The following is a 27,781-nucleotide window of genomic DNA, read 5'->3' on the forward strand; positions in this document are numbered from 1 at the left end:
TAGGCTACCGGCGCCCCAGCCGAAAGCTGTGGCTTGGCGAGAGCTCAGCGAGCGCGACCTCGGCCGGGTACGCGGCGGGGCCTATGCCTGCGGGTGGTGACCCCCCGCCTCACTCACGCTCCTCTGTCGCGGCCGGCTCCGCGCCCAACCCCTGCTGCCCCGGACAGTCCGGGGAGCCAAGGCGATAGCACCCTTCCCTCTGGCCTCCCAGGAAATCTCTACGCCCCATCCCTCGACTCTCTGGGAAACCGCCCTCCGCCACCTTCCCCTGACCGGGAAACCCAGAACCCCTGAATTCCGTTTTCGGAGCCTCTAAACTTTCTTTTCCCACCCGCCTCGAGACGACTCCGCCGGACTCCCCTCCCCTTTTCTTTCACTGTCCAGCGGCGTCCTGGTGGTGGGCATCCCCCCCTCAACCCGGAGAAGAAAGCATGGAGCCGGCAGGGGTCCTGGCGCCTCGGGAGGAGGAGGTCGGAAGACTAGCCGCCCTCCCAGATTCCTCAGGTGCCCACCCGGGCCTCATGGCGGGCCCTGGTTTAGAGGGAGCGGTGCCGCGTGGGAGCTGCGGAGCGGAGGGAGGGGACGGGAGTGAATGTCGGCAGGTGACTTCAGTTGCCTGCTCTGGTTTATTTTAGCTCCTCCTATGTAACAAACCGCCCTTTTGGAAATTGGGCAGGGGCTGTTGCTGGATGCGGATGTCACTGACTGGTCTTCAGCATAGCATGCAGAAGTAACATGTTCCCAGCATTGGAAACAGAGCTAAAGCAGGAGGTCGGTACCCACCCCTCTCCAGAAACCCAGTACTGTATTCCGGTGGCACCTTTTTCTGGCTAGAGATCTTGATCCGAAAGATAGAATCGTTTGCACAAATGTCTTTCACATGGTTTGTTTTTAGAAGTTCTCAGGTATGGCGTCCTCTGCGACCATGCTTGTGTGCCTTTGTTAAAAGTCAGTATTACTCTTTTAACAGGTTGTTATAATAATGATTATTATGAAAACGCTTTCCTGATTGAGATGGTCTGTCCTTTCACAGACTCTTCCTGATCCCTATGAAGACTTTATGTACTATCACCTCCAGTACTATGGCTACTATAAAGGTAATATCTCATTCTGACCCAGCATCACCTTTCCTGGGTTATTGAAGTAAGTTGTTGGATCAACTGAGAGAGTTGTGCTTGGATAAACTAATGACGAATTTTTTGAGCAGCATTAATGAGAAGTACTTCCTTTCCTCACTGATATGCTCTGTCACTTCTGTTGAGTGTCCATTTATACAGAGGTCTGTCTGTCTGTCCTTGAACCAGCACCACCCTTTCTTAATGACATGACATGGCATTAAAATAGTCTTGATATCTGGAAAGAAATGTCCTCCCATATTGTCATATTCAGAAGTGTCTTGGCTAACCTTACCTTTTTATATAATTTTAGAATTGGCATGTGATGCTTTAAAAAAAAATGGGATTGCATTTAATCTATAGATCATACTTGACAAGAAATGAGAATTTTCCAATACCACATTTTCCAACCTGTTAATAGTATTTTCTAATTCTCTAATTTGGTTCAGTCCTCCTTAATGTCTTCCAATAAGATTTATAAATTGTTTTCAGGGAACTGCTTATTTATATGCTTGTATAAGTGGTATCTTAAAATTTTGATGTTCTAACTTTGTTCTTGGTATTTAGAAATAAAATTTAAGTTTTTGTATTGATTTTATTTCTATCTTGTTAAACTTTCTTATTAACTGTTTCATTTTGTAAGTGATCACTCACTCGTTGAAAACTGAATTCCCAGTTTGCCAGATTCAGCAGAGCCCTCAGGACAAAGCACCTCTCACTCTGAGTGCTCTACTTCCACTCTTGAGTACTTACCCTGACTTGGTTATATAACTGCTGATTTTTTTTTCTGCCAACCCAGCCCTTCCTTTCTACATTACCATATGCCTCTGAAGTCTTCTCAACGTGGAACGGAGAAAATTATGTTTAAATTGTTCACATAAATTGGAACGTGAAAGCTCTTTGGAAAATGGGTTATATTGGTTGTAAAGGCCTGTGGTGTGGCAGGTGGTGACTGCAAGGCAGTTTGCTAGTTGTAATTGTTTGGGTGTTGACCTCAGTGTTGGATGTGATGAACTAGCCTTCAACATCTTTCACTAAACTGCCTGTTCTTAGCTCAGAGAAGCAGTTTGCCAAATTCTGCTACGCACCAGCATGTTTGGAAAAATAATCCTCGATACCTGTTGAGTGGCTCTTTTGGAAAAAGAGAGGATTTGATACCAGACCGCTTGCAAAAGGAGAAGCGTCTATGTGAGTAGTAATCAGTGTCATATGTCCCTAGAACCCTTAGTGCCTTGAGCAACTGCTCCCGGCGTTGAGGAGAACATGGCCTAATGTGGGAGAAGCCTGGGGAACAGCCTTGGACACTGTTTCTGGCATCACTCAGAAATGTTCTGTCTTTTAAAAAAAAAGAAAATTTTTAAATGAAAAGAAAAATAACAAAAAAATATTCTGTAGATCTGCTTTGGATTGTAGGTTTAAAGTACCATGCGTTCTGCATGGTCTTTCTCCAAATTGTTGGAAAATTTGTTGAAACTCTTTGGTCAAGGGTAACACGTTGATTTTTTTTCATGTGGTTTTGATGGATATATTTGTTAAGGCTCTTTGCATAGGAGTGGTGGAAACCAATCCAAGCTAACTTAAGCAAAAACCACTTTTTTACAGGGACTCCACAAGTTTTTTCAAGAATCCAAGGGTAGGAATGCAGTTGAATTTCTGCCTCAATACATATCCAACCAAACATCAATTCACGTCCCTTTACTGCACGACCTTCCTCCCATGCCCCCTCCCCTACCCCAGCTGCCATCATCTCACTATTGAAACAGCCTCATCATTGGTTTCTGGTTCCATGATGCCCCCTTCCAATCCGCTTTCCACACAGCAGTGTTGTTGTTTTTTTTTTCTTTTTATGTGCAAATCTGATTGTATCCCTTTTCTGGTTAAAAATCTTTGAATGATGCAAGACCCAAAAGCTATAAAATGTAACACTGATAATTTTTACAGCAAAACTTTATGTTTAGAAAACAGTTCCATTAGTAAAGAAAAATAACTGAAAAAAAATTTTTGTGGGAAATACGTCGAAGGATTAATTTCCTTAACAAAGTAACATACAAATCAATAAGCAAAAGGTGACCAAAGAGCAGAATGGACAAAGAGCTTGAGCAAGGAGCTGGTAGAACAGCAGACACAGTCAATGCAGCGTGCAGCGTGGGCTCCGCTGGTGGCGCAGTGCGGTGCAGGAGGCTCAGGAGATGCGGGTTCGACCCCTGGATCAGATCTCCTAGCGGAGGAGGCGGCAGCCCACTGCAGCATGCTTGCCTGGGGAATCCCGTGGACACGGGAGTCTGGTGGGCTGCAGTCCTGGACGCGACGGAACACGCAGGCGCGTCCGAGGACTAACTTCCTAACAAAATAACTCTTACGGACCAATGCGTGGGCGGTGACCGGATAGAAAAGATGGACAAAGGACGTGAGCAAGGAGTTCATAGAGACGCAAACACAGTCAGGAAGCCTTCTGAAAAGATGCTCAATTTCACCCCTAACTAAAGATACAAATCAGTATGTCAAAGTACCATTTTGTAAATTATGAGACGTGGGCAGAAATATTTTTATGATTATACCTAGTAGAGGTCGGGAGATGGTAGAGCACCCTCCCACGCTGCTGTTAGGAGTGTGAGTAGAGAGACTTTAAATTCTTTATTTATTAGTATTAATGTTTTGACTGTGCTGGATCTTCGCTGCTGCGCGGGCTTTGCTCGAGCGGGGGCTCCTCTCTAGTTGCGGCGCGGGGGCTTCTCGTTGTGGGGGTTTCTCTTGTTTTGGAGCGTGGGCTCTAGGGCGCGAGGGCTTAAGTCGCTGTGGCTCTCGGGCTCTAGAGCCCTGGCTCAATAGTTGTGGTGCTCAGGCGTGCTCGTTCTGCAGCGTGTGGGCTCTTCCCAGATCAGGCAGACCCTTTGCCGCTGAGCCACCAGAGGAGCGCCTAGACGGACTATTGTAGAATGGCAGTTTAGCAACAGGAGGGAAAGGTGACGGTACTTAGCCTTCGATGTAGCAGCTCCATTTTCATGTTCAAATATGTGCCTTACATTTTTGCTCATCCTCGTGCTCGGAAGGCTCTTCCATTCTGTGTCCCGGAGCTCCTGGCAGGGAGTGGAAAGGCCAAGGTTGAGCAAAGAAGACTGTCAAGGTGGGGTGGCGCAGGAGCCAGCCGACCCCCCGCCTTCAGTCCCCTCCTGTCCCAGTTTCTGATGCTTGAAATAACATTAATAAGTTGCCTGTCTTCATATAGTAAAAAACCCATAAAATGCAAAGTCAGCTACAGAAGTAACACAACAATGCAAACCAATTTTAGTTGGACTATAATTGGTAACCTGACACCTTCCCACCCCTCAACACCCCCCCCTCCCATTTTGGTCATTGGAGTGAAGAAGATATTTTTCTTTATCTTTGTAGCAAAGCATTTATTGTGTTGTTTTTTAAACCAGAAAAGTACAAAGGAAGTAAAAAAGGAATTAGTTACAATATACTTGTTTCAAAAAGGGAAAAAGAAGGGAAGAAAGGAAAGAGAGAAAGGAGGGGGGAAGAGGGAGAGAGAAAGAAAGAAAATATACATATAAGGTTAGGAAATTCAAATGGTAGAAAAAACACAAAAGGAAATTAAGAGCTCTCCCAGCCCCACCCTTAATATAGCCACTACTGTAATCATTTTTTTCAGGAAAAAAATTATACCCTCAAGTATCTGTATATTTTTTCTTTCTGATTGCTCATCGAGGATCCTCTACACAATCCTCTTTACATTGGCTTTTTTCGTTTAATAATAGACGCTTTCCCTATGAGCACAAAAAATATCTACCTCATTCTTTTTAAGAGCACCTGTGGGCTGCCGTCTATGGAGTCGCACAGAGTCGGACACGACTGAAGCAACTTAGCAGCAGCAGCAACCTATTAATTAATACCCATTAATGAGTCTTCCATTTCGTTAATATGTCATGGTTATTTTAACTTCCCTTTTGATGGATGCTTTGGTTGTTTGTACATTTTCACAATTTGAGCATCACTGCAGGGAGCATCTCTACACGTGTACGCTGATGAGCCTTTGTAAGAAGATCTATATGGTAATTCCTAGCAGTGGGGCTGCTGAATTAAGGGTTGGTGTGCTCTGAGTCTTGCCGGACACTGCCAAATTTGCTTTCCAGAAAGATTCCGCAGATTTGCCTTTTTGTCCTCAGGTTCTGAGGGTAGTTGCTTACTTACACCCTCGTCAGGCTGAGTGTAAACAGGTCAGTGTTTTTCCTCTCTGTTAGCTAAAAAACTGATATCTTCATGTCGTTTTGATTTACATTTCTTTGAGTGAGATTGAGTAGCTTTACCATCTTTTCAAATGTTTGTTGCCTCCCCCTACTGCCCCCATTAAACAGTGGGGGAAATGTTCAGACATAGAAATTCAGGGACCCAAAGGTGGGGGGATGGAAAGGGATGGGGGAAAAGACAGAGGAAAGAAAGATCCGCAGGACAAACCAGGCCTCTTCCTCTTTCTAGGGCCTAGCTGTCTACCTTCCACTGGGTGCAGACAGACCGGATCTCTGAGCAGAGGTATTGCGTCCTTCCAGGCCAGAAAATGCAAACTCCTTTGTGGGAATGTGTCTGCTCCCTGCTCCCCACCAGCGCTGGGAGGTGCCACCCTTGAGCATTTCCTTCCTCCTGCCCTTTCTCTTCATTCTTCCTCCCATTTCCTTCCCCTGCCCTTTCTCCTTGAACCCTTTCTTTTCCTTCCTTTTTCCTCTTATTTCCTAAGAGCTCTTCTCTTTCTTCTACCCCTTCTCACTTCTCTGCCTCTACTCTCTCCATCCTGTTTTAAGTCTCTCTCTGTCCTTTGAATGGTTATAGCAAAAACTTGAACTTTAATTTGTAGATTGTCACATTGTAGTTAATAAAGTTTTATGTCCCTTTTTTCTAAAATGCTGGGGGTCGAATTGAAAGTTGTGTGGGTTTTTTTTTTTTTTGCCTCTCTCTAGACAAAAATAATATACATTAAGTAACTTTTATTTCTAACCCACTATTGAAATGTCTTCAACCCATTAACCTTGATTTAAAAAACAAAACAGTTTCTTCTGACTTACTCTAAAGCTGTACATGTAAGTACTTTATAGATTAGAGCAGAAGTTTAGCTTAAGTGTTAGAAGCTGTTGGTCGCTCAGTCGTGCCTGACTCTTTGTGACCCCATGGACTGCAGCCCACCAGGCTCCTCTGTCCATGAGATTTTCCAGGCAAGGGTACTGGAGTGGGTTGCCATTTCCTCCTCCAGGAGATCTTCCCAACCCAGGGATCAAACCCGGGTCTCCTGCAATGCAAACAGATTCTTTACCGACTGAGCTACAAGGGAATTTCAGCTTAACGTTTTATAATGTCGATGTTGTCAGCCTGGACTAAATCTCTCTGAAGGAGAAAGATGTCATAGGATTGCATATCTGTGATAATATTTTTTTTTTTAAATTTTTATTTTTATGTGATAATATTTTAATACAGTGCTTAAAATTCCTTAATTGTTACAGTTGAGCAGTGAAGTTCCTCAAAAGGAAAAGGAAACTGCTCACTCCTTACCTTTCCCTTTGGCAGATTCTCTTATGCTGAGTTCGCCGTTTGTTAAGAGCAGACAGCTTCTTTATGATGACATTGGCGAAGTAAACCCGCGTCTCAGAGAACCCCGAGACCTCTTTGCTTTTTTCTCTGACAGCGCGCTGCTACAGGCTCCAAGGTGGCCAATAGAATGTGAGGTCATCAAGGAGCGCATTCATCATATTGGTAATGTGACTTACGTGTCATGGCCTTGCTGTTCTGATAGTCTGTACGATAGCTTCAGGTTCTACGCATACTAAAGTCCAAGGCAGGATGGATTCACTATCTGTTAGCTCACTTGAGAATGTTTAAGCTCTGGGAAACTGACACACACTCCCCGAAGTCAAAATTTACACTAATGTTTAAATTTATTCATAGGTATTTTACTCTTTTTGATGCAGTTGTAAATGAGAATGTTGTCTTAATTTTTCTTTCATTATTTGTTTATAGAAATGGAACAGAATTTTGTGTATTGATTTTGTATTTTGCAAAATACAAAATTTGTCAGTTCTAACAAGTTTTCTGAATTTGTTACTAGTTCTAACAGTTCTCTGATGGAGTGTTTAGGGTTTTCTGTATATAATATGTGTCAGTGGTAGTTTTACTTTTTTCTTTGCAATTTAAAGAGCTTTTATTTCTTTTTCTGGCCTGATTGCTCTGGCTAGGGGTTCCAGTACTATGTTGAATAAAGTGGTCAGAGTAGGCACACTTGTGCTCTTGATCTTAGAGGGAAAGCTTTCAGCCTTTTTGTCATAAAGGATGTTGGATTTTGTTCAGATGCTTTTTCTTCATGTGTTGAAATAATCATATGACTTTTATCCTTCATTTTGTTACTGTCATGTATCACATTGGCTGAGTTGTGAATGTTGAACCATCCTTGCAACCCTGGAATAAATCCCACTTGATCATGGTGTATAATTCTTTTATGTATTGTTGAATTTAAGTTGTGTTTTCCTATGCCCTTGGCTTTCATCAGTGGCTCCTGTACTTAAAATGGTAGGAAGTTAGCCAAGTCCCATATGAGAAATCTTTCAGAACTGAGTGTTAATGAAAAAACCTTGTTTCCTCTGAAGAAATTGGTATACTTGTTCCTTTACAGTAATAAGAAAAATGTAGCTGATCGTACTGTCCTGACTTGGAAGCTCAATGACACATTTTGTAGAGTTGTTGCACCAACTTTCTGGCTTATGTTTAAGTCTTATGCTTCTGTTGTATATGCTTTTTGTTAAAAATTTCTCCATAGTCTTTATAGAAAGAAGCAAGATATAATTAATTTACAAACACACTGGAAACTTAGGATTGGAATTTGATTTGATTCAATCAGACTAGCCATTTGAATAATCATCATTATTATTTTATATCAGTCCTAATAAAGTACCTTTTATATTATTTCTTATTTTGTACTTTTTCAATGTCTTCTTTCAGAGTGGGTTCCACCTCAACCAGAATATTTCTATCAACCCACAGGAAATGAAAAGATACCAGAAATTGTAGGAGAAGAAAAAGGCACAATTGTCTTTCAGTTAGATTCAGGTATTGTTATCACACCAAACAGTGAGTAATTGATCATGACCAAATTACAATAAACATATTTTTTATAATAAAAATTATTTTCAAAAATCCATAGTTTAGTGGTAAACTGAGTGGTAGCCCTGAAATTCATAACTGATCAGTTTTAAATATTTAATCACTTTTAAAAAATGATAGTACCTTTTCTTTTTTTTTTTTGATAGTACCTTTTCTTAATAGTTCTGAGTCTCTTTCATATCTTCTTCCTTCTTGTTCTTCCTGAAAGCCAGACGTCGGCTCTTTGGGGAGTTGCTCGTCTTTTCTCCGCCTGCTTGGCTGCAGTGCGTGCTTTGTAGTATGTGTGTATGCCTGGCATTTATGCTGTAGTTGCCTGCATTAATTTGCAGCCATCCTATTGGTATAATTCATGTCTTTTATAAAAATGTGCTGGACAGTGTACCCAAGAACAAAGTACATATTCTTTTCAAGGGTACATGGTAAATTCCCCAGATTATACCATGTATAAGGTTATAAAGCAAGTCTTAATATGTTGAAAAGGATTGAAGTCATACAAAATATATTCTCTGACCACAGCAAAATTAAATTAGAAATCAATAGCAAAATGAAATCTTGGAAATATACAAATATTCACAAATTGAAGAGCACATTTCTCTTAAGTAACCCACAGGCTAGAGAAAACATAAGCGTTCAAAAATATTTTGAACTGATTGAAAATAAAACCACATATCAGAATTTATGAGATGTAGCTAAAGCACTGCAAGGTCACTTTATGACTTTAAATGCCTGTATTTAAAAGGAAGAAAGATTTCAAATCAATTACCTAAACTTCCACCATAATAAATCAGAAAAATAAGAGCAAACTACGTCCAAAGTGAGCAAAGGGACTTCCCTGGTGATCCGGTGGTTAAGAGTCTGCCTACCAATGCAGGGCACATGGGTTTGACGGTCCGGGAAGATCCCACGTGCTACAGGATAACTAAGCCTGTGAGCCGCGACTGCTGAGCCTGTGGTCTTGAGCCCAGGCACCGCAATGAGAGCAGCCCCTGCAGTGAGAAGCACGCACCGCAGTGAAGAGCAGCCCCTGGTGACCGCAACTGGAGAAGGCCTGTGTGTAGCAACAAAGGTCCAGCACAGCCAGAAGTAAACGAATAATTTTTTTTAAGTGGGCAAAAGGAAGGAAATAAAAGAAAAATGGAAGTCAGTGAAATGGGAAAGTGATACAGGAAACCAAGCTAAGGGCTGGTTCTTTGGAAACATCAACAAAACTGACAAAACATTAGCCAAACCAACCAAAGAAACAGGAGAGGAGAACACAAATGATCAAAATTAGGAGTGAAAGGGGACACAGCCATCAACTCTACAGAAATCAAAACAATTAAAAGGTAATGCTATTACCAGCTTTATGCTAGCAAATTAGGAACACAGACGAACAGGAAAAGTTGCTGGAAAAAACACGTACTATCAAAACTGACTCAGGAAGAAATAAAAAGTCTGAATAGATTATAACAAAGAAATTGAATTAGTAATTGACAATCTTCCTGGGAAGAAATTCCTGGCGCAGATGGCTTAACAGGATTTATTTGAATTGTACCGAACATCTAAAGATGAAATAGCCCTAATTCTTCAAAAACTTTGAAACCAGAAGAGGAAACACTTCCTACCTCTTCTTTTGAAGCCAGTATTCAAAGCCAGACAAAGGCGTCACAAGAAAACTATAGGTTAGTATTCCTCATGAATATAAACGCAAAAATCCTCAACCAAATACCAGCAAACCAGATTCAGCAGCATATTGAAAGGATTGTACACCGTCACCAGGGGAGGCTTGTTACAGGAAGCCAAGGGTGGTTCAGCATAAGGAAGCTGCTGTGACAAGCCACATTAATCGAACAAAGAGGAAAAAAAATACACAGTCATCTCAGTCAGTGCAGCAAAAACATCTGATAAAATCCAGCCTTTCATGATAGCATTCTGAAAACTGGAACCCGAGAAGTTCCTCTGTTCAATATCCTTTATTGATGTCAGATAATTGTTGATAAAAGGATGCTTATGGAAAGGAAGAATCAACTTCAAACTCACTGAAACAGCCGTAACAACAGCAGAGACAGTAACAAGGGCTGCGGAGGATGTGAAGCAGACGGTAACAGTAGCCCTGAAGGCAGAAGGGAGAGGTCCTGCTAAAGAGCTGTGAATCAATAGATAGAGACGGTCAGTGGAGAAGTCAGTTTTGTTAGAGGAGGAATATGTACCAAGTGTAATTAGTAGAAATGGAATGTATGTTAATAAAATCATGAGGGGGAAGGTTAAGAAACAGCAAGAGACAGGAAAGAGGAAGCTGCAGCGGGTTTACATTCCTACCACGAGAAAAACAAAATAAGCGGATTTTAGCAGAGAGGGTCCATCTGAGATGTGGTTATACACGCTCTACTCCCAGTTGCCTTGGTTTTGGACTCTCATCTCACTGTTTCGGCAAAACTTACTGTATTCAGTGAGGTAGAAAAGATGAAATAACTACCTAGCTCCACCTTACGGAATGTCTGAGGAGGAGTTTGGAAGACTTTAAAAGCTAAGATCAGGGGGCTTCCCAGGCAGTCCAGGATTGAGACTTTCCTTTCAACATAGGGTATGCAGTTTCAATCTATGGTTGGGGAGCTAAGCTCTTATATGCTTCACAGCCAAAACAGAAAACAGAAAAAAATATTGTAACAAATTCAATAAGGACTTTAAAAATGGTCCACGTAAAAAAATTTTTTTTAATAAAATCTGAGATTGTAAGTCAGTTGACTTGAGGGGACGTATCGCTCCTAGGACCTCAAGAAATTCTTGGTATCATAAGCCTGTTTTACCTGTCGGTGACCTTGTGGTCATTTTCAGTAAACCAGATGACCATGAATCCCCACTGCCTCATCGGTTCTACTCAGACATATTTCTACAGAGGGAGAAACCCTGGGGCTGAGAGCTCGTTTTCCTGATACGACAGCTTTTGTGAATTGTCCTCTTAATACACATTTGTGGCAGCTGTCTTGATCTTGCCTTTGGATTCATCAAGCAGAGTTAAGCCCACCCTCCTGGAGGAATGAAGAAAACGAAAACTGAGAAGATGGGGCTCCGAGGAGAATCTGGGAGTTTGTTAAGTTAGGAGTCCTAGAGCAACCACATGCTGTAAGAATGCTGTGGGTTAAAGAAGAAAGTTTTGTTTCTGAGATATGTTACTGTGGGCTATGAATTGGATCATTTTTAATGTTACCTAAGAGAGTCGAGAAAATGTTGAAATTCCTTTATTAGCGACATCTGGTTGCTGGTCTGTACATTGATTATGGTTCCTTGAAAAGATTGAACAACATGGGATTCCAGCTCTTAAATGGATTATACGTACTCTTGCTGCTGTCTCTGCTTTTACTTCCTCCCATTTCACACTCACTTTCTCCTTTGCTTTCATTTATCCAAATTACTTACTCTCTAAGTCTCCACGGTGACAAGGTTGCATATAGAAGCAAAAGTCATAATGTGAATCTGTCTACTAATGAAGTACCTACTTACAAAGGCAGGCCCTGTACATGTTTCTGTTTGTTTAATGCATGTATCTATCCTGCCCCGTGGTCAGGATCTTCGTTGATGTCAATCATTTGTTGATTGGTAGATATTGCTAACATCTGACAACATAATGCAAGTATAGTAAAAAATAATTGCAAAGTGAAATTATCCATATAAGTGATGTAAGATTATATGAAGTCAGTGAATGTTAAATAATTACTTGCTTCACTTGCCAAGCCATTGACTACTGAGAATATAGAAATTTCTTATTTAAATACCCCTTGTTGTTAAACTAGAATAGTGCTGAACACAGGGGCTTAATAAACATATACTAGATAAATGGATTCTGAGTGGAACTTGGACTAAATATATCTATCTCATCCACAGTGCCCACTGAAGATTGCTATTTTACCAGTTCCAGAGTGGGAGGCAAACGGGGAATTATCAAGGAACTTTCTGTCTCCTTACAAGGACCAGAAGATAATACTCTGCTGTTTGAATCAAGGTTTGAGAGTGGGAACCTGCAGAAAGCTGTCAGAGTGTGAGTAACAGGAATTTCGCAAAGGGATGATGACTGAAATGACTGAGAAGTGTCTTCAGGAATCATGTTAAGGAGTCAGGAGTGTTTTTGTAAAAGAGGAAAGTGATGAGAGATGATTGTGAGGACAATGAAGAAGAATGAAATAATTGTGACTCATATTTTCCTCCAGAAAAAAAAAAAAATTATCCAAACTGTTTTCTCTACTTCTAAAAGAAATTAGTGCACATTTGAAATTTGCTTTGTGGACCTGAAATACACTGTTAGATATTTCTCCAGCAAACATGCCCTTTTTCAAGATCGACAGAATTGCAGTTCAGGGTCTGCAGACACAGGGAGCCTCGGAAGTCCTGTAATGCAAGGGAGGGAGAACACTTTAACTGAGAGGAGAGGAAGATGGGAGGCTTTAGTAAACAAAAGGTTCGTAGCTTTTCATTGGCGGCATCCTTACCAGGAAGGAAAGAGTTCTTCCTGTTGGGCTCCACTATCGTTGCAGGGCTTGAGAGCTCCCCCTTCTGGTCTCCCAATTCTATTTAATTAGGGTTCCTGTTCATTAACTTTTACAATCTTAATAAAAATGTTGCTGTTTAGTTGCTAGCCCGCCAGGCTCCTCTGTCCATGGGATTCTCCAGTCAAGGAGACTGAAGTGGGTTGCCATTTCCTTCTTCAGGGATCTTCCCAACCCAGGGATCAAACCCACATCTCTCATGTTACTGCTGAACCACCAAGGAAGCTCCTTAATACCTAACATAAAAAGTTGAAGTCCTATAATCATACCTCCCAGATGCAGCAACTGTTTATGTGTATTAATTTTTGTGTATACGCATTGCCTTTTTTTCTCTGAATAGAGGTAATATATACAGATTACATGTTTTTAAAAAATAGTACACATACTGGGTGTTTTTTTAGCACATACTGTTTTGCATGTTGCTTTTTTCCACTTAATAAATTTTAGATGTTTTCTTATGGCCGTACCACAGGTGCATCTCCTTATTTTTAATAGCTCAAGTTGTCCTATCATATGGATACTCTATATCTTTTTCACCTTTTTCCCCAAGTAATGGGAAATGCAGATGTTTACAATGTTTGGCTTAATGAATGAATACCCTTATGCATTCTTATTTTTAAGTATGGTGGTGTTATGAGACAAATCCTAGACAGAAAATTGTCAGGTCAGGGTTTGATCACTTCAGTAATGCTGGTTTTTGTCCAGTTGTCCTCCCGACATGACTTCAGTCCCCATCAGCCGTGTGTGAGAGTGCCTGTTTCCCAGCTCTGGAATGCCGGTGAGATGGAGGCGGAAGGGACATCCTGGTTAGTCCGTGCTTCCTGAGTCATGCTTGTGGATGAGCATCTTTCCATGAACTCTGGCATTTGTATTTTGTCTTCTGCAAGTTCAACAAGGTGAACGCTTTTCAGAAATGTCCCCTCATCTTCAAATAAGTGAGGATCAGATATCAAGATAGCACAGAGGGCTTACAGCTCTCTTCTACAGAGATGATATCCGGAATGTGGCTCACATCCAGCACTGGCTCTGGACTGTTTAGTGTATTTCAGAGAGAGGTGCTGAAGTAGTTAGAAACTGCTGTTGGATACTCTTGAAAGATACCAAGGAGCTCACGGCGCTCCCCACCATGCTGCGCGGCAGTGTCAGTTTTGAGGTTCTTCCTGTCCACTCTGAATAAGTTTTCTTTCCCCAAGTTCCTGCTGGCCTGATACATGGATTGGGAAACTAGGGAAAATAGAAAATAAATGTTTGATATAGCAGGCTTTTCTGTTGTAGTAAGATCTGTTTCTAGCAGGAGAAAACAGTGTTTGTTTTTTGAGGGGCGACTGGAGTTACAGAGATATCCTTCTGTGTTCTCTGTTACAGAAACACCTTTGAGTATGAACTCACCTTGCGAACTGACCTCTACACAAATAAGCACACTCAGTGGTTTTATTTTCGAGTTCAGAACACCAGAAAAGATGTCACCTATCGCTTCACCATCGTCAACTTGCTAAAACCCAAGAGCCTCTATACTATAGGGATGAAGCCGCTCATGTACTCCCAGCTGGATGCCAGCACCCACAGCATTGGCTGGAGGAGAGAAGGAAATGAAATCAAGTACTACAGGAACAACGCGGATGACGGACAGCAGCCCTTTCACTGTCTCACATGGACCATTCAGTTTCCATACGACCGGGACACTTGCTTCTTTGCACACTTCTACCCATACACGTACACTGACTTGCAACGCTTCCTCCTGTCGGTGGCAAACAGCCCCGTCAAATCTCAGTTCTGCAAACTCCAGACTTTATGTAGGAGCCTAGCAGGAAACACCGTCTACCTGCTCACCATCACCAACCCAGCCCGGACCCCTCAAGAGGCAGCTCTGAAGAAAGCTGTGGTCTTGACTGCCCGCGTGCACCCCGGAGAAAGTAATGGCTCCTGGATTATGAAAGGCTTTTTGGACTTCATCCTAAGCAACTCCCCAGATGCTCAGCTCCTCAGAGATATCTTTATCTTCAAAGTGGTCCCCATGTTAAATCCAGACGGAGTGATCGTGGGGAATTATCGTTGTTCGCTGGCTGGAAGGGACTTGAACCGGCATTATAAGACCATTCTGAAGGAGTCTTTCCCCTGCATCTGGCACACCAGGAATATGATCAAGAGGTGAGGCTTCTGTCCGTTGGTCTTAACGCTGTCAGCTCAGTCTAATGTGTGAGCTCTTTCCCATTGGCATAGGCGTCAGGAACGGTTTTGGGGACAGTCTAATGTTCTCTTTGCAGCCACGTGGGTTTGTTAGTCTTCACAATTTTAAATCATGTCTTATCTCTGGATTGAAACTAAATATGCAGTATTTCACTACAGGTGTTTTACTTATAAGTGAAATGATTGAATGTAAAAGGTCAAAAGTCAGGGAGTTCATAGGTCTTCGTGATAAGACTTGTGTAATAATAATAATACTACCTAACCATTCTTCAGTTCTTGTGGACAACAGGCAGTATTCTCCGTGCTTCCCACATGCCCCATTGAGTCTCACATTCGCCCTGTGAGGTGGGCACAGTCGATGTCCCCATTTTATATAGGATGAGGAAATTAAGGCCCAGAGAAGTTAAGAGACTTGCCCAAGGTCGTACAGCTAGTTCTCTGGTTGTAGAGTCTGAATTCCTTGTTATCCTCTTATAAGGAAAGAATAATAAATCAGTTTGCCTTTTCTAAGCCAGTGTAAAAGCAGTTGAAGACTAGTGACATCACAGCACCCACCTTAAAGGAGCTTCCGTTTCACTGGACCCGAAATTGCCGCACATGAATGTGTGGACTCGTGCACCTTCTCACCATATCTGTGTGAATGGCTGAGAGCAGCTCTGGGCTGGTAGGCAGAATGGCTCCGAGTGTATACTGGCGTTGGGCAGGCGTGGGTCTGAGACCTGGTTTTACTACTGACTGCTTCTGTGACCATGGAAGCCTCAGTTTTCTCATCTGTAGAGTGGGGATAATAATACCTGCCTTGGGTGGTTACTGTGAGGCTTAAATGAGATAATCCATGTTATCTACTTAGCACGGTCCCCTGCATGTTGTAAAGGTGTGGCATTGTTACCATCATCACAGAGAAGGTGACTGTGTTTGGAAGATTGAATAGGTGTCCTGGTCATCCAGAGACAAGAGCTGAGTCTTAGAGGAACTAAGCCTGGAATGTCAGAAACCAAGGCTGTCTTTGGTTCTTTCCCCTCTCTGCCTGTCTGCCTCTTTCCACAGGTCTGCAGCAGGGTGGGCTTTCTTTCAGTGGATTTTCTCCTCTCCTTCCACAAGGCCTACCCGTCTCTGCTTTCCGTGGCTGGCAGGGCAAAGAGTGCTGGAGACACGTTTCCATCAGGGATGAGGCTGGGGGTCCTTTGAAGATCATTAGGGACTGAAATTTTCTTAGGAGGGAAAGTATCAACAGACATGCTTAAGGAAGAGACTCCAGGGGATCCTTGACTATTCTCATGCCTTTGTATACCCACTGAGTCCTATGTTTGCACCCCCCATAGACTTCTTGAAGAAAGGGAGGTTCTCTTGTATTGTGATTTCCACGGCCACAGCCGGAAGAATAACATCTTCGTGTATGGTTGCAATAACACCAATCGCCAGTTCTGGCTTCATGAGCGAGTCTTTCCTTTAATGTTAAGCAAAAACGCACCAGACAAGGTAAGCACGAACGGTAATTTCCTGTCCACTGACTAAGGAAGAAGGATAACTCATCCATTCCTGTATGCGGTGTCTGATTTGCCACTTTGTCGCTCTTCATTATCTTGGGTAAATCCCAGAAAGCTGGACTTCAAGCCTTAAGGAAAATGTGGCTTTGAGAATAACACTGTGTTCATCAACCAATGAAAAGATAATAGAACTGTAGTATATCCACACAATGGAATGTTATTTGGCAGTAAAAAGAACTGCCCTCCCTGCCTACGTTCTTTGTTTTCTTTTTTTAATCTTCTATTTTTTCCGGGACTCTCTTTCTTTCTTCAAATGAAATCACATCCAGAACCCAGTATCTAAAACTTGAACAAACTCCTTGGCCAACCCAATATATGTTTACAAATTCCAAATGAGGAAAGAGTTGGGGATGATCATGAAATACGATGGAGGCTATTGAACTCCAAGCCAGGACCACATTAGTGTTAGGAGGTGGGAGAGTCTGGGCAGAGGTCATAGGGGTGAGGGATACACAAATCATAGATAGAGGATAAGGGTTCTAGATCCAAGGGTTCAAGGTGGGGAGGGGTAGAAAATAAATCTCAGGCTGGCTGGTACCTAGAATACTAAAGTAAGCCAGCATTCCCAAACAGTTGTTGAAGGAACCCTAGTCCTCCAGAATGTCCCTGGGAAGGTGGGAAAGGAAAGGAAGAGTTCACAGGCAATGAAAATGAGAATCTACTCTCTCCCCTAGTGAGAGTCACAGTCCACAATAACACATTAAATGAGAGGTCCTGCAGAGGTCCTGCACAGAAGGCCTGTTTAATTGGGTTAAACCTTCATCTCCCCGACCAACAAGACTGCAGAACTCATTTTTTCCTTTGTAATATCTATGACACCCCCTTGGTATTTTATGGAGCGTATGTTAGAAACTAATAGATACTTCCATTTTTTTTAAAACCATATTAGTGAATTTTAGACATCTTAAATTTACCAGTTTATGATTAACAGAAGGTTTGGGTTTCTCTTCAGTTCTCTTTTCACAGTTGTAACTTTAAAGTCCAAAAATGCAAAGAAGGAACAGGACGCGTGGTGATGTGGCGGATGGGGATCCTCAACAGCTACACCATGGAGTCTACGTTTGGCGGGTCCACCCTGGGTAAGCTGTCTTTCATACATCATGGGCCACTATGGCAAGAGGAAGCCAAGCCAAGCACTGGCAAGGTGAAGTCCCTTTGAATGTTGGGGAGATAGTTGACCTAGAAGATTTTCTTGTCTGTGCTTTAATGCTAAATTTGAGAACCCAAAATATGAGTGTGAAATATCATACTGATGGGGCAGTACAGCACAGTGGTTGCTCAGGGCCTGGAAATACAGCAGGTCTGAGTTTGGGTTTCCTTTGCGTGCATGCTCAATCACTCAAGTCATGCCTGACTCTTTGCGACGGCATAGTCTGTAGCCTGCCAGGCTCCTTTGTCCATGGGATTCTCCAGACAAGAATACTAGAGTGGGTTGCCATTTCCTCCTCCAGGGGATCTTCCTGACATAGGGATCAAGGCCACGTCTCCTGCGGCTCTGCATTGGCAGGCAGGTTCTTTACCACTGAGCCACATGGGAAGCCCTTTGAATTTCCTTTAACTAGCAATAATGTTAGCACTTGAATTACAGGTACTGCCTGATGAGATAGTGTGCATAAAGCATTTGGCCTAGTGTTTATCACAAAGTAAAACCTCAGTAATTCAGGCATCATGATTGTAAACTTGATCACTGTCAAAGATTCTCCTGAAATGGACTAAGAGAGAGACCCTGTCCAGAAGCATAATATTCTGGAATCAGAGGTGGTGTTTTTAATGAGATATTATTCATAAATTAGGTTTGCATTTGCTCATGAAGACTTAGTAAGAAGTCCTATGGATTTTTTTTTTGTCCCCAGGCAATAAAAGAGACACTCATTTTACCACTGAGGATCTGAAGTCCCTGGGTTATCACGTCTGTGACACCCTTCTCGATTTCTGTGATCCTGACCGAACCAAGGTAAATATGGGCTTTCAAGACAGGCGGTGATGTCACTGGGATCACTGTCACACGGGTCCGAAGTCAGCCCAGTGCGGTGATAGGTGATCTTTATTTTCCTCCTCATATTTTTCTGAAGTTTTTATAATCAAAGACAGTAAGGAAACCTCAGTCTGCACACTCCCGGCTGACGGTAAGCCCTCGTGCTTCCCCGGGAGTGGGGGCCGCGGCACCCCACCCGTGCAGCCGCCTCTCCCTCGCTCCTGGGCCTCCCTGTGGCAGCTCCAGTGCTCGCTCCCCTCCCTCCTGTCTCAGAAAACCAGGCGTCCTTTCTCTTCTTCAAAACACTTTCTGCCCTCGGTGCACTTGCCAGCACCTCCACCCCCACCCCCGGGGTCTCCCTGAGGTCTTGCCTTATCGATCACCTCTTCTCTTTTCTGGGCCTGTTTTTGTTTTTCCTTTTCTTCTTCCTCTCAACTGCAAATGTTCTCAAGCTGTCCCCATCCTAAATCACAAATGGAGGCTTCCTTTGGCCTTGTTTTTCTGGGAGCTTATTTCTATTTCCCTTTATTGTTCACCTTCTTAAAAGGGAGCCTGGACTCATGGTCCCTAACTCATCTCTCATGCCCCCTCTGAAATGTCCACCCTGGGAACACGTGACATGCACCACTCTGGATGCAACTGTACCATAAAAAAAATACTTAAAGGAGAATTTGACCTCAGCACAGGGCCCCTTAAATCAGATTTGCCAGAGGCCAAAATCTGAACCACCCCATTCTAACTTTTCCTTCTTTGCTACTCAAAAATATGAAGCAAATCCGACCTTTGCATTGTTCAAGAAGTTTATTAACTATAACCAAGGGAATGGCTAAAGCAGTATTCATTGACATTCTTCCCTAAAAACGCTTTTGCCTGTTCCCACAGCTCATGTAACTTATTGTTAACATGCCTTTAGTAGCAGAGGTTACAGTTTATTCATCCTTATGTTCCCAGCAATAAACAAAGTGCCTTTCAGCATATTTAGTATATGAATAAATAAATGAATAATCAAGAATAGCTTTTTTTTTTCAATTCCATAGTTCATGCAGTGTCTGGCAGAGCTTAAAGAGCTCTTACAACAGGAAATCCATAAGAAATTCAAGGAACTTGGACAAGATATGGATTTAGAAAGAAGCTGGAGTGACATCTCTTTGTCTGATGTTGAATCCAGGTAACAAACTTCATTTCAAAGTAAAACCAGAGAGGTTCTGTTTTTTTTAATTATTGTCTTGCTTGCTCTGTTGTGTTGGTTTTGAACCTCGGATGCTAAGTATTGACTAAAATCATGGCACACTTGGATACACGTTGTTCTTTCAACAACTAGATATTAAGTGCCTGGTCCTTGTCAGCCCCTCCTCTTGGCTCTGGAAAGGGTTAGGGAGCCCTGATTTGTGATCCTAAAGTAGTTCTGCTGACTCAGCCTCCGAAAAGTCTCTCTGGGAACCTTAACAACCAGACCATCAGGCCAGGGAGGGCGTCGCACTCATCATGTCACCTCTTCCACTCTCCCAGAAGCCTCTGCCGAACTCACAAGGACTATTGCACCAAGGCCTTTTCACTTGCAGTCTCAAAAACAAAACGCCTCCTGCATATCAACTCCTGCACATCAGGCCCAGTGGGGACTGACTCAAAAGCATCCTGAATGCATCCCGACAGGCTCAGCAGGGATACCCTGATGGATTTAGTGAAGAGTTATTGAATCCAGTCTGTCAGCCTCAGCACCAGCCTCCATGGGGCTCTGTCCATGCACGGCATCACACAGAACCGCAGGCTGCGTGTGTTCGGGCCCAGTGTGAGCTATGTCTCAGTGTGCACATACGTGGTTTTAGACATCTTCTGGGGCGTACCACATCTCACGCTTTTATTCCCTTTGTTAACGTTTTGTGTTATCTCCAAAGGGACTTCAGAGGCTATTATCGGGCAGCCTCAAAGGCTGCTGCTCAGACTGGAAAAGCCTTGTGAGAACAGGGAGCTGGGAATTATGAGAGAAGCGAGAGCTCCCTTCCCGCTGCTTTGCTGCCGGGCTCCTCACTGTGCGCTGATGGGAGGGAGAGGAGCATGAACAGGATGAAAGGGCCGAGCCAAAGAGCGGCTGGAGATGCCGTCCTCTCCCAGGAGATCTGCGTTTTGTGCCTAAGACGCTTTTCATATACGGAGGACGTGTCACAGGCGCAGCTTTCAGTTCTCGCCAACCACACCCCAGGAAAGGGGAAAGTGGAACGCGGCCCAGAAACCGAGGACATGAGGAAGGGAGAGAGGATGCATTATCTGAGTCCTCATTCATCCCAGCCTGTGAAGAAAGGGGGAGACGACGGTTTGCGGGGGGCTTCAGATCAGCCTAGACGTTCATCCAGAGCTTTCCAAGGGGGATTTGGGGTGTTAAAAGTAATGCTCCTAATCTGTGACCTACAGATCTTTTGTTATTAAATATATCTATTTGTATTTTCAACGTATTCTTAAAAAGTAACTAATCACATCCTTGCTCTGAGCTGGTACTGACTAGACAGGCATTGCACGGGGGAAAAAGCCCCTGCTTTCAGACAAACCACAGACCCCTGCTGTTCTCTCGGGCTGCTCCTTAAGAATCCCACAGCCTCTCAAAATCACTGCCAAGGGCAGCTTTGTCCATCTGGCCAGTATTTATTTTGCCACACGGGTCATCTCTGTTTTCCGTTCCTGGTGCACTGCCTGGCATGCTGGAGGTGTTCTCAATGAATGAATGGATGTGCTTGTCTTGATTTCTTAGTAATTCAAATACACATTGTGGGCAAATAGCAGACCAGGTGTCCTAACCCCATGCCACTATTCTGGTCAGTGTTATACATCCTGGAAATTAATGACAGGTCTTTCCCTTTTCCTTTCCTTCTGGAAACAGCACCAGTGGTTCTGACAGCTCCCTCTCAGATGGCCTCCCTGTTCACCTACTGAACATAGCAGATGAGGTGAGATTATAGAGACTCTGACACCCAGGAAGTAGCAGCCTAAAAAAAGCCTGACACTACTGAATAGTTTGGAGGAATTTTCAACTGTCCTAAGACCCGCAGAAAATAGAGTGATAGCATCCTAGCTGGTTACCCAGCCCTGGAGTCCTTCTTTCTGTCCTTTGCAACTTTCTTCTTTAAAACCTAGAGAGGAAAAATGTGAGGACTCCACATAGATTCCAAAATTAACAAAAAGTGAGGGGGAAATGTTTAACTTAAAGTGAAAACCACGTTAAGAGGTGGAGGTTGTTAAAAACGACCCACACATTTTAAAAAATATTGGAAAGTGTTTTTGTTGACATGGTCTCAGGTAGTTTTCCATGTTTCTGTATTATTAAGTGACATTTTCGCCCTGTCTATTCACAGACAGGCTTTTTTTTCACATAGACATTATAAGAGCGTTGGAGACAGCAAAATATTTGTGTGGCTCACTAAGCACTTGAATTCCTAGTTACATTAAGAAATATCTTCATTCTTGGGTGAGTTTAAGTCTATGTCAGATGAGCCAGCCATATCAGACTAGACCCTACAATTTCTTCAGCTAGATTTAACAGCAGCATCAGAATAAGCTTCACCACACCGTGGGTAACTGGAAAATTAGTACCAAGCTTCATTTGCTTAATTATTAAAGCTACCTTGTGATCACAAACAAACTGTATCAGTTGATCACACCGCTCGTAATCAGTATCGTCTGTGCTTGCCAACATTGCCTTAAGTAATGTGCTTTCACATTTCATATCACAGATATTTGGTTATTGGTATAGGTGCCTCTTTGGCAGTATATCTATAATAGGGGGATTTAGGCGTGTTAAGTGGGGAGGGGTCCCTAGTCATGAGGTAACTGAACTGTTTTTTGGTTCTCCAAACCAACAACAACTCAACACACTGTGAGGGCCCGCATCCTGGGTTAGCAATGGTGTTTTGAGCATTGTGTGAAAAGAGTGCTCCCTATGGGTGGGTGTCTCTCTGGAACCCTCAATGGCTAATTTCTCTGTGCTTTCTGAAATAGTTGCATCAGAAGAAGACGATGTATAAGAAGAAAAAAAAGCCACTTAAATCGAGAAAACAGCGAAACAAACAGTATCACAGAAATACTTTGATGCTGGAGTCAAAGTTGACTGAAGATGCCCCAGTAAGAAGGCCCACATCTACTGTCTGGTCAGAGTGTCCCACGCTGGGTGCAAGACAGAGTCGAGGTTTACTCTAAACCAGAAAGGGGATGGGAAATGGGACAGGGGGGCGTTTTCTATGTGGATTTCAGAGCTCTTACCCGGGTCCTCAAAAGCAAAAGCTTTTGAACTGTGGTGTTGGAGAAGACTCTTGAGAGTCTCTTGGACTGCAAGGAGATCCAACCAGTCCATCCTAATGGAGATCAGTCCTGAAAATTCATTGGAAGGACTGATGCGAAGCTAAAACCCCAATACTTTGGCCACCTAATGCAAAGAACCGACTCATTGGAAAAGACCCTGATGCTGGGAAAGATTGAAGGCAGGAGGAGGGGATGACAGAGGATGAGACGGTTGGATGGCATCACCGACTCAATGGACATGAGTTTGAGTAAACTCTGGGAGTTGGTGATGGACAGGGAGGCCTCGCGTGCTGCAGTCCATGGGGTCTCAAAGAGTCGGACACAACTGACCTGGGTCCTCTGGACATCCCTGAGCATATTTCAGCTTGGCCCTTCCACTAGACTCTAGCACAGCAAGTCCAGGAGTCTACCAAGTCTGGATTTCCAGAGGAAGGAGGTAGTGACGGAAAAGTGGTGCCAAGAGCCAGTCCAGCATGGTGGGTGGTGAGAGCTCAGCTTGGTGCAGGCCAAGGCCACTTGGGCACCTCCTTCCTCACAGCCACACCCACGCCACACCCCCTGCTCTCTAAAGGTGAAGATGCCTTCAGAGGCGGGAGATTTGCTCTTGGGTGAATCGGGTCTGTTGTGAGTAGATTAATTATAACAGAGCAACTGAAAACTGTTCTCTTTGCAATCCTTCTAGGAAAGGGCAGGATTTCCTTCTACTCTGCAAAAGCATCCTGCCTTTTTCAGAACTTCAGAGAATGCCCGTTCTTCAATGATGAAATATGAAAAATCAAGATTGAATAAGGTATTGTTTTCGCCTGACTATTTTTTTTAACTCACTCATAGAAAAGTTATTAAAAAAATTTTTGGTAATATATTTAAAGTGTACAGTGTGATTTTATACACTCATGCACACACACACACACAACACACATATATACACTGAGAAACGATTGCCACCATTTAGTTCATTAACACATCCATCACCTCCAATATTTACTTTTTTCCTGAAAACTCTTAAGTTTGGGGCTGTCTATTCTGCTCCGTTTTTAGTCTTTGTCACGCAGTTGCCCTGATTTTTCCAGTTAGCGCATCTCCCCCTCGCCCCCTGTCACCCTGACAGTGCAGCCGGGAGCAGGGGGACATCAGCGTTGGTGGACACTGACACTGCTTTGGATGGGACACCACTGAAGTCTGATACCACGCCTTGGTGAACTGTGATGTTTATACCCAAATCATAAGAGCGGCGGCTGGATGCTCCCTGCATCCACTCAGCAGACTGTACTGTCAGCCACTGCCTGCAGGCCACCTACTGAAGGCCGGGAGGGCAGCATCGAACGAAGCACCCTCCCTGCCTCAGGGACCCTGGCGTCTGCTGGGGGTTTAACATGTAAGCAGGAAGTCGGATGCGGCAGGACACAGAAGGGACAGATCCAGGCGGCGTTGCAGTGCTTTGGGGCGCGGCCATGAAATCCGCGACTCTTCCGTGTATAAAGTAGATGTGAGTGTGGCAGTAGGCAAACCGCTTGCATGAGGCCTACCTCGAGCAGAGTGCTGCCCCATGGGTGAGGACGACAGAACGAGGCCCCCCAGCGCTACAGCGCAGAGCCCGAGCAGAGCGCAGCCGTCTTCATTCAGTATCGAGGGCCACTCGGCATCCAGTGTGATAGCGGCAGGCATGCACGCTGTGGAGGCCGCCTCAGTTCAAATCCCAGCCCCACTGTGTCATCTTCTGTGAGTTTCTTCACCCCCCAGGGGCTCCGTTCCTGCATCTAAAATGCTGGGCTTGTAGTATCTTGAGGTTCTTGAGAATATTCTACGTGAAACCATGTGTGAAGTGCCCACACGTAGTAGGCATTCAGTAAGCATTAGTTTCCTTTGAATTATTGTATTTGCATTCTGCCTGTCTTTTCAAAGTGAGAGTACCATAATGAGTCAACATGCATGAATAAAAAGTCCTCTGTGTGTTTTATGCAATCACACACTTGTCCAAGTGGAAAATTTAGTGAGAATATGTTCCTTTATTTTAGTCCCAGTTAAATGGAAGAGGCAAAAGCACCTCCCTGGACCCAACAGATATGACCACCATGATTTTGACCAAGAATAAAGACAGAATACAGGTATTTCACCTAATATATGTATATGTGTGTGTGTATGCCCACAGTTGATTTTGTTTTTCAAATGTATTATATGATTCAAGGGGTGGTGATCCACAGTCCACACAGTGTCCTCCCTGTGGATTTGTTCTGTTAAGGCGGACATCTTAGGTGGTTTGCCTCCTCAGGCTGCAAACACCTGACCAGCCTGGAGCACAGCCCGCAAGGCACCTCAGGACTGGGGAAGCTCACCCGGGGCTGAACACTTGCCATGGCGAATTTCATTTTGTTTCAGTGAGCATTTGTTAGGCAGCTATTGTTTTGTAACCTAGTGCATGCAGTGACTCTCAAGCCAGGAGACGCTAACAATAATCGGGGAGCCACCACCAGGTGCGAGGGGCATCTCATATCCGGTTACAGTGACCGTTCAGTACAGAAGTTTGTGAATGATCTGCTTTTTTAAAAGAATAAGTTTGAATGAACTCATATTCATCCCTATAATAACATCTCTCATTCATTTGTACCTGCGTATTCTTTCCTTGTTGTTTAGCCGCTAAGTTGTACCCAACTCTTTTGTGACCCCATGGACTGTAACCCTCGAGGCTGCTCTGTCCATGGGATGTCCCAGGCAAAAATACTGGAGTGGGTTGCTATTTCCTTCTCCAGGGGATCTTCCTGACCCAGGGACCAAACCTGTGTCTCCTATATTGGCAGGTGGGTTCTTTACCGCTGAGCCACCAGGGAAACCCCATTCTTCCTTAGAAGGAGGAGAAAAAAATAGAGAAACAACTCGTGAACCAGCTGGCAATGCCAAAGAATATTCAAACTACTGCACAATTGCGCTCATCTCACACACTAGCAAAGTAATGCTCAAAATTCTCCAAACCAGGCTTCAACAGTACGTGAACCATGAACTTCCAGACGTTCAAGTTGGATTTAGAAAAGGCAGAGGAGCCAGGAAAACACGTGGTTTCAAATACCCCTGGCTATGTCTCTGGGAAAGTGCTGCTCACGTGTGTCCAGGTGGAGCAAAAATTGAGGACCACTGGATTACTGTAGTTAGATGGCGCTGGTGGTAAAGAATCCGTCTGCCAACGCAAGAGACATAAGAGATGAAAGTTCGATCCCTGGGTCAGGAAGATCCCCTGGAGGAGGCCATGGCAACCCACTCCAATATTCTTGCCTGGAGAATCCCATGGACAGAGGAGCCTGGCGGGCTAGATAAAGTCCATAGTGTCGCAAAGAGTCAGACACGACTGAAGGGACTTAGTATGCACACGTGCGGTAGGTAGAGATTGGATGGTTTATCTCAAGATCAGATCCCTGCCATCTTCTCAAGTCTGCTGCTTGGGGATTCTGAGAATGATGCTCTCATTTACCCATCAGTATCTTATGAAGATCCGACCATGTGGGGCCCTCTGAGGGCTGTATAACATGAGCCCTCCCTTAAGGCCATGATCCTCTAGGAGGGGTAACAAGGTAGATACTCCAACCACCATGATCTCACAGAAACAGAGCAGTGAAAAGAGAGGTGAAGATCAAGTCAAGTCAAAGAGGATTCTGTCCTGACACAGGGCTAAGTGGTGACTGTCCCCTTTCCTCCTGCGGCTTCCACGGTGAGATGTCCACAGGTGGCTAAAGCCATGCCCACCACTGAAACGTGCTAGTTAGGCTGTGACCTGTAAATGGGGATTCATTTAAACCCAGCAGAGTAGCTGAATGCCATCCAGGCCTTTACTTCTGCTTCATTTTTCTTTAAATTTCTAGTTCAGTGTTTCTGTAACAGAGATGTAGGCATTTGACTTCCACAGTATGTCAGAGAAGAGTTTAAAAACTCTGGGCCGTCTCCAACCTTGTAAATCAAGGTCTCTTTCTTTGTGTGATGTTTCTAAACAGCTTATAAAATGCAATCCCTGAGCTTCTCGGAACAAGTAAGATCTCGCCTGTGGACTTTTCTTTGGCCGTCTCAGGACTGGGGCAAATGCTCGATTCACCCCTCCCTGCCCTGTAACGGTGTCGGCTGCTTTGGTATTTGAGGAGAAATGCGACTACCTCTCTCTAACTCCTTGTGACAGCAGCCCCAGTCCTAGCTATAGCTTTAGGAATTACAGCACAAAGTGATTCAACTCTTCTGTCTTGTTTGCACAGAAAGAGAAGCCAGGATTTACAGTATCTTGCGATCCAAAGAGAAGCGCCAACCCCAGCCAAGAGCCAGCTCCACCAGTGAAGCCAAGCTGGTCCAGGAACAGATATCCTGGCACAAAGGGAAGCCACAGGACTGCCGTGGCATACCCATCCTTGCACATATACACCTACCCGTAGAGTGCCCGGGCCACGCCACACAGGCACTCCTTGCTGTGTTTTGGGCTAGGCCCGTTTTGTAACGAAGGGATTTGTATGCTCGGGAGCTCTATCCGCATGTTGTATTCCGTGCTGTGCATGCATCACGCACCACCCTCACCCCAGGAGCTTACACTGCGTGCAGGATCTCAGGACACATACCTCCCGACTTAAATTATTTTTTCATGAAACGAGATTTTATTGTGATGTATCCAAAAGCTTCCCTTACCAGAAATTGAAGTGTGTGCTCATGAAACTACAACACAGATATACCTCAGTTTATATATTCTCTCTAAAATTATGTGCAAAGAAGCTTTAAAAGAGCAGACTATTTTAAACATACTCTGGGAGTTTGCTATATTAAATAAAAAGTCCTGTGCCAGAGCTTCCTAGTGACGAATGATCAGTCAGGCTGCGGTATATCAGGTTTGTTTAGGGTGAGGTGTTCCCACACAGAGGAAAAAACTCATGTTATTACCTGGAAGTCAGTGTTGCATATATTATGCTCAGCATGGTTATGTAAGTTTTTTAACCCATTGATTAAAATTCTTTCTCTCCCACAAGTTATTCCCTTTGATTGGTTAACTGC

The 27,781-nt window shown here is 43.8% G+C and overlaps 1 protein-coding gene across 4 annotated transcripts; it reads left to right on the forward strand.

Annotated features, from left to right (window-relative positions):
• Positions 1 to 27,769, forward strand: AGBL2 (ATP/GTP binding protein like 2). 4 transcript variants are annotated; one of them, XM_013969894.2, is made up of 19 exons: positions 1 to 67; positions 385 to 504; positions 636 to 771; positions 1,034 to 1,097; positions 2,169 to 2,303; positions 5,592 to 5,645; positions 6,669 to 6,854; positions 8,094 to 8,201; positions 12,117 to 12,270; positions 14,141 to 14,923; positions 16,285 to 16,441; positions 17,462 to 17,588; positions 18,363 to 18,463; positions 19,522 to 19,652; positions 21,357 to 21,423; positions 22,472 to 22,594; positions 23,454 to 23,561; positions 24,787 to 24,876; positions 27,001 to 27,769. In XM_013969894.2, exons 3-19 carry the CDS (start codon positions 736 to 738, stop codon positions 27,172 to 27,174), a joined length of 2,598 nt encoding a protein of 865 aa, XP_013825348.1. In that variant the 5' UTR covers positions 1 to 67; positions 385 to 504; positions 636 to 735; the 3' UTR covers positions 27,175 to 27,769. The 4 variants fall into 4 exon arrangements, with proteins under 4 accessions (XP_013825348.1, XP_013825347.1, XP_013825349.1 ...); XM_013969893.2 differs by having other exon boundaries at positions 1 to 504; XM_013969895.2 differs by having other exon boundaries at positions 1 to 504; positions 677 to 771.

The sequence above is a fragment of the Capra hircus genome, chromosome 15, assembly GCF_001704415.2.
Source record: "Capra hircus breed San Clemente chromosome 15, ASM170441v1, whole genome shotgun sequence".
NCBI lineage: Eukaryota > Metazoa > Chordata > Mammalia > Artiodactyla > Bovidae > Capra > Capra hircus.

Excerpts from the sequence above, each read along its gene's own strand:
- AGBL2 (XM_013969893.2), top strand. The coding sequence starts at position 736 with ATGTTCCCAGCATTGGAAACAGAGCTAAAGCAGGAG. Across the intron at positions 17,589-18,362 it reads GTTTGGCGGGTCCACCCTGG|GCAATAAAAGAGACACTCAT; the intron begins GTAAGCTGTCTT and ends TTTTGTCCCCAG. Across the intron at positions 19,653-21,356 it reads TTGTCTGATGTTGAATCCAG|CACCAGTGGTTCTGACAGCT; the intron begins GTAACAAACTTC and ends TTCTGGAAACAG.